At 40.4% G+C, this 7,477-nt stretch overlaps 1 protein-coding gene across 1 annotated transcript in view; it reads left to right on the top strand.

Moving 5' to 3' along the window:
* EVL (Enah/Vasp-like) overlaps positions 1-7,477 on the top strand; it is a gene marked incomplete in the record, with an annotated part of 200,298 nt that overhangs the window by 161,231 nt on the left and 31,590 nt on the right. Inside the window, 1 exon segment of the mRNA XM_034767990.1 lies at positions 2,162-2,225. Within this exon segment, the coding sequence (XP_034623881.1) occupies positions 2,162-2,225 (64 nt within the window).

Genomic DNA, 7,477 nt, shown 5'->3' with positions numbered 1-7,477 from the left:
GACCCTGCGCTGCCGGCCGGGCACTTCTCCTCCCGGGCTCCGGCGGCGCAGGGTCCGGAGGCATGGGGGCTGCCCGAAGCCGGTAGCGCTTTGGCAGCTCGGCTCTTAAACAGAGACGAAGAGTCAGGGGAGGAGCAGAGCAGCCGCGGGAGGGGAAGTGCCCGGCCAGCCTTTTTCCGGACATGTTCGGCTTTTTGGCAATTCCTCCCGGACGGGGGTTTGATTGCCAAAAGCCGGACATGTCTGGGAAAAACCGGACGTATGGTAACCCTATCTGAATCCTTGGGCACAGTTGGGTTAATGACACTAAGGAAACCTGTCTTTACAAACGGAGAAAAATAGTACCAACAGTTTTTAAATCCTTACAAAATAATTTTTCAGTAGAATCTACTGTGTTATAGGAAAGTACATGATTATGTGAGGTGGGCTAAATGGGTGCCAATAAAACCTGTGATGCCCCGTTTAACTCACTCCTGGCTTTTCCTCCTGTCAGTGATCATCAAAAACTCAGGCCTATAAAAGTCTTATGCCACATCACCCCATCATGTACATTATGTAAACTGGGTGTGTGTTTATATCTGGAATATGCAGCTATGGACACCCAGCCATCCACAGTATATTATTGCTGTCAGTAGTACAGACCGCTGTAGTTAAGGTTGCTAATCCATTTCCACTATACCCTCTTTTTTTCATACACTTACAACTTTCTAAAATATTCACCTTTTCATTGCTTTGTCTCTGCCCAATGGGACGTTTTTTTAAAAAGTGAAAATTTGAGAGAAATCTCAGCAATTTTTGAGTTATGAGAGGAGTCTATATATATACTGATTGTAAACATTTTGTTCTGACTGTCTTGGAGGATAACTCAGAAAAGGCTGAACCTTTAAATTTGAACTTTTATAAGCCCATAGTCCATAATGATTCTGTGCATTAGGCACTTTATGGCCAAGTTATTTCAAAATGTTCCCTCTAAGGAGACTTCCCGTAGCATTTAATAGAGTTCTATAAGCATCGCCCATTGATTTCAATGGGGCCAGTATTTCACCCATAGAATTTAATAGAGCATATATTATTAATAATTATGTTTGTTATTTATTTTTATTCCTCTCAGAAAATAACATGTAAACACCAGTGAATTTAATAAAGATGTCCAAGAAGCAGGTTGAACTGCTAGGACCAAATGCAGAGATGTGACCTAAATTGGGACACAAGTTAAATGTTGGTAAATCAGAGTATGTGAGTGAGGATTTAAGTTGGCGTAACTGCTTCTGGGAAAGTGGACAGTCAGGATTGGAGAAGGAAAAGCAAAGCCTGTAACAGACCTGCTTTATCTTGCATACTCTCACATCCTCCTGGTTGTTGCTTTTTCCTGCTTTAACACTGCCCTTCTGCCAGCTTCGTACTTCAGAGGCACCACCTTACATTCACTCACACTGACCTGTGCAGAGTTACCAATATGGAATTTACACTACTGTTTACATCACCTCCTAAATTTGTCCTCTGATTTCTATAAATCACTAAGTGCTATTGAGGCTGCATTTATGAATGGTGTGGATGAGAGAACAGTGAAGTGAAGCTGAGCAGCCCTCTTAGGGCAAAAGCTCTCTCCAATCCATGCTGAGGATCTCTTGTCCTTTGATATCTATCACCCTTCTGTACTCATTCTGCGTACCGGATATCCGTGGAAGTTCCACACATAGAACTTGCACAGTGTATGCCGCAAAGGATAGGTTGAAAACAGCCTGATCCAACTAGGCCTGGTTTAAACTCTGTAGAAACTAAAACTATGCAGCCTGGTAGGATGGTTGACAGTTGTACCACATCATCCTTTTGAATGTTGCAGCTCTGCAGATCTTCACTCTAGCACAATTAAATTATGTTATCTCCCACGCCTATGAATTACTTGATAGATCCGTTCCGATCTGCTGATATTTGGCCAGTTTCTCTCAATGGAACGGAAGTGATTTATACACCAGCTCAGCATCTGACTCAGTGTATGTTAAAATGAATAAAGGGTAGAAAACCGCTCCTTGAATCTTTGTGCTGATCTCTCTTAGTACGTGTGCGCAAGGAGTCTGTGGCCAGCGCTGTGTTTCAGAAATGGTAGCAATGTTGTCACCGCATTTGCTTTGCTAATTATAATTTGTTGTATTTTACATAGGTCCAACTATCCAGCGCCAGGTTCAGAATGGACCCTCTCCGGATGAAATGGAAGTGCAGAGAAGGTAAGAAATAAATTTTGAAAAGAATGTATTAGATTCAAATTACTTTATATTTAAAAGAAATGACCCATGTTAATTATACTAATTATGGCCCCAATCACGCAGTTGTAGTCCATGGGGCTCTGCCATGGCAGAGAGGTCTGCTTGTGTAAATCCATTTGCAAAATCTGGCCCTGATTTGGTCACATTCAGGTTGATGGTACCAGTAATTGGTCAGACTTAACACTCTGTAGTGTCCCACAGTTCATCTTTTGTTTGTTAAGGGTTTATCCAAAAAAAATTGAAATTAGGAAATATACTCTGGCTCCAGCACACAAATTGAACACTGCATATCTCCAATGGGCAGAGTTCCCATCGTCCCATGTACACCCTGGATTCCCAGACAAAACCATTCCTGACTCCACAATAGTGGTGCATCTGTGTGTGTGATTTATGTACACACATACACATGCATTCACACACATCAAAGGAGAAACCTTCTACCGGCTCATTATTATACTTAAAAATCACTAGCCAAACTGCTTTAACCAGCACTTGGCTCCCTTAGTAACGATAATTTCATACTCTGAATATCCGCAAAAAGAACTGGAGTACTTGTGGCACCTTAGAGACTAACAAATGTTAGTCGAACAAATTGTTAGTCTCTAAGATGCCACAAGTACTCCTGTTCTTTTTGCGGATACAGACTAACACAGCTGCTACTCTGAACTCTGAATATCCTTATTCTGAAAATACTTGGTGAGTTCAAACTACTTAGTTTTAGTGAATTAACATAAATAAAATATAAAATCATGTGCAGTCAATATATAAAAAGCAGGACACCTTTGCTAATAGATGCCATTTTTTCCATATTTAACTTTTTAGTTGTTTTATACAACTAAATTCTAGCATGATTCTGGCTTATCTGCAATGATTTTTAGTTATTAACTAGTAAAGAGCTCAAACCCCAGATATTTTTTCCAACTAAAAGGCAAGAATAAGACATACTGATATCCAGAGATACATATAACACCAGTTTTAAAGAAATTTGCATCATGTTTTAGTGTGCTTTTTTCTTAAGCTTAATAAGAGAGCTTTATATAATCCTGTATCAGTTCTTAGCAGTAGCAAATCATGTTGCATAGTGCCCAAGCTATTGGCAGTATGCATTCCTGGTGATGAATTTGACCCTTAGTGTCTGGTGCTACTTTCTAAATGGTCTATAGTTCCTTTTATTAGGATCTTGTCTTGACCTAGGATGACAACTGAATAAAACTGTAAATTGGAGTTGTGAATCCAAATAAGAGTCCTGATCTAGATGAGTATCTTGGCTTATAGGCCATTGTTGTTTTCGGCCTTGTCTCTGACTGTATGCATGTCTGCATACTGACATCCAAAAGAAATTACGCTTAGGTTGCATTTCGTTGCATACGTCACCCACAGCCAAACTGCAATGCTAATTTTTTTATGTGACATGCAGATTCAGCCAGAATTCCTCCTGGGGCATTAGGGAATGCACAATGGAGCAGGAGCACCCCCCTTCTGCTCATACTGGGCCAACTCTGCTGACCAGAGTGAAGAGTCAGGGCTGTGTCCTTCTCCTCATTCCACCAATTTTATGGAGGCTGACACTGTGGCTAGTAGTGCCTGTGCTCCCCAGTTACACCGTGGGCAGGTGGACAAGAGGAGAAGGCTGTCTGTCCCATCTCCCCAGCACTCATGCAGGCGTGCAGTCTGTTCCATACAATGAAAACCACTAAGTAGGCTTGCAGTTACATTCTGCCATAATATAGGTGACAAAGAATGATTGGGCGAGATCTTCAGCTGGTGTATTCTGGAGCACTGCGGTCAGTGGAGCTACCCCGATATTTGCCAGCAGAGGACAGAACTCTTAAGAATTTAGAGAAAGGTTTATTGCCAAGATGTTATTTTTAAATTAGAAGGTTGCAAAAATTTCTTTAAACAAGTGGGCCAGATTCATTGCTGGAGTGAGTGGAGTCACAGGAGGGGTAGAGTCAGACCTTCAGGAGAATTGACCTAAAGTTTGGAATAAATAAGAAATAGCTTTGTAAGGATTTTAGTGGAATGTACTTGCAGAACGCAGCTAAGACAAAGTAGCAGAAATTGTAGAAGTCAATCTTAATGACCTCACAAACACTCAGGGCTCAGAGGGCTTCTGCTATGCCTTGTAGGGACAACTCAGTCAGGATATCTCCCCAGGTTCCTTTGGGCCTTGGTGCCGCTTACTACCCTACATGCCACTGATGTACTCTGTTTGCTGGTATGTGGGCATGCAGGAATCTCTCCCCGTTGGGACATTGTGCACCCCTGGCAGTATAGGGAGGGAGTAGTCGCTGCTCTCCACTAAGCACAAGTAGTACAATTCTTCCTGGTCCTTGCAACATCCTGCCTGCCATGGATTTGCCATGTGGGGGATGTGGCCCCCTAAAGACTTCAGATTTAATGAATGTTTCCACATCAATATTAAAGAAGGACAGAGGGAGAGACTGTTTCATTCAAGATTGTCAAGATTTATTTTTGGGACTGTTCAACTATCAGAAAGTTCAGAGAGGAGACTCCCTGATGTGCACCAGTATGCTGGTGGTGGTTCAGAGAGATGCAGGGAATATGAGTGTTTTCTGCAGTGCTTTATCTGAAATATGCCATGCACAATAAGAACCTAATCCTGTTCTTACTGAAGGCTATGTCTGCACTCCAGACATATGCCAGCATAGCCATGCTGGTCAGGGATGGGAAGAGGTGTGTGATCCCTGTGCTGGCAGAAATCCCTATTGTAGATGCAGCTGTTCAAACAAAGCTGCACTTTTAGTGGTATTGCCCTGTTGTGTTTGTTGCGGGGGTGTTTTTACTTTAACCATACAGAGCATAGCTTTGCTGATATAGCTGCATCCACATTAGGCGCACTTTGCCAGTATAGTACAGCTGTATTCCTATACTAGTAAAGAGCTCATTGTATAGATACCGTCTAAGTCAATGGGAGTGGATGGGTGCTCAGAACCTTGGAAAATGAAGCCACAAATGTAGGTGCCTAAATATAGACTTAGACCTGGTCTACACTTAAGTTTTACCAGCATAATTATGTCAGTAAGGGATATGTGTTTTTAATCAACGTAATTATACTGGTAAAAGTCCTAGTGCAGTTACTGAACCAGTATTGGCTGTGCCAGTAGATGCACTTTTATAAGTGTGTCTACACTAGGGGAGAGTTCCTGCTTCGACTATGCCAGCATGGTGAGAGCAGCCAAAGGCCTAACTGTAAGTGTGTCCGTTTTGAAAATCTTATCCTAAATTTTCATGTGGGCAGGAAAATGAAGATGAGAAAAACAATGCAAAATGCATTTGTTTAAAAGATTTTATTTGACTATTTTAAACACAACATAGATTAAAGTCACAGGGCCCAGTCTGGCTACTCCTATTCATACTGAGTAGTACCATACTCCTATCAGTAGCCCTTAGTATGTACATAAGGCCCTCGCCTGCAAATCTTTACTCACATAAATAATCTTTCCTTAGTTCCATTGATATAAATGTGACAATTTATGGGTGTCAGGTCTGCTCACATAAATAAATGTTTGTAGGATTGAGCCCTTAACACATGTAGGGTACAGCTGGCCGGAGACAGCCAGGGCCAGCCTGAAATTCAAGTGTCTGCATTGGGTTCCTCCCTTGGGAGTATATTCAGACTTGCAGTTCCCAGCTGGGCCAAGCTCCCACTCCAGCAGTGGGGAACAGTTAGGGAGAGAACTTTCTGCTACATTTTTCACTTCAGCCCAGCACTGGGATCTCAGTGGGACATGCAACACACTGCCCAGATGCCATCTCTTACAGTATAATTTCCATGTGCTCTTACTGGTTTTCCAAATATTGCACCATTCCATACAATCAATCAATCTATCTATCTATATATATATATATATACACACACACACACACACACACACACACACACACACACACCCTGTGACTTTATATGGCGGCGTTACATGCCAGGTTTCTATTGTGAATCTAGTACAAGATTGATCACTGCATAATGAATAATCCTAATTATGGATGGGCCAATCCAGTAATTTTGAATTGGAGCCTAAAATATAGGAATGTCTATCATGCAAATTAAAGCATTTAACTTTATTTGTACATACCCTAATGTCATTTTTCTAGACATGTCTGTTACATATAGTAAAAATCATAAGTTCCACAGTAAAATCAAATATATGTGCATTTTAAAATACAATGCATATTAAATATAACAGAGAAAACCTATTTAAAGCTGCCACTGCGTATTAATTCATAGCACCCCCTATAGTTAAGGTTACTTGATTGTACATAAAATGAGGCTGGGGTCCTGTGGAAACTATATTATGTGATTATATAATTACAGACAGTATCATAATGCATATACACAAGAGGACCAAATTAAGTGCTTTTGACTTTTGAGTGCCTGACTTTGCAAATGTAACATTCTTTTCTGTGTGTAATAATATAAATATAATTTCCTTCCACAATTTGAGTCACATCTAAGTGTTGTTGAAATATATAGTTCATATCCATATAGATTCTAAAATAGCTAACTGTTACTCTAGTTTTGAGCTGTTCGTCTCTTTAAATAACCAAAGAAAGGTCAGAGATTATATCAATTATAGTGAACAATATTTCTTCAGGATTGTTAGTGTGAAAGAGAGGACCTCTAGTGGGAAATTTGGGGAAGTGCATGTCTCAGTAAAATGGAGACTATTTTTGGAATGTTTTATTAAACCATTGATAGTATTCTAATAGGTTGCTCTGTATTATTTATTCCCAACCAAGAGCCCAATCCTGCAAACCTTGACATGTGAAAGTATTGAAATTAACACTTTGCTCATGATCATAAGGCTATTAAAAATTCATCAGAGTAATTTTGTGGTCATTGCTTATTGAGACAGTCAAGAAATATTGGTCCTTTTGACCTCAGCAGTAACTGAGGACAAAATTTGGCTTGTGGTATTTAAAGTATCACATGATCATTCTGTTAACCAAGTGTCCAATACTTTGTTCACCTGAAAAACTCTATGGTTGTGATAAAGGAATTTTGTTTTATACAGCTGTGTGAAGCAGTTGGCTATGTACAATCAACCACTAAACACAAATCACGTTTCTTTAAATTCTTATCGGTATACTGCCGTTCCTTATGCCCCATATCAGCACAATATTTAAGCATGTGCTTAACTTAAGCACGTTAGGTATCCCATTGACTTTAGTGGAACTCCTTAGCTGCTTCA

Source organism: Trachemys scripta, chromosome 4 (assembly GCF_013100865.1).
Source record: "Trachemys scripta elegans isolate TJP31775 chromosome 4, CAS_Tse_1.0, whole genome shotgun sequence".
Classification (NCBI taxonomy): Eukaryota; Metazoa; Chordata; order Testudines; family Emydidae; genus Trachemys; species Trachemys scripta.
This window is presented reverse-complemented; position numbering and strand designations above follow the sequence as displayed.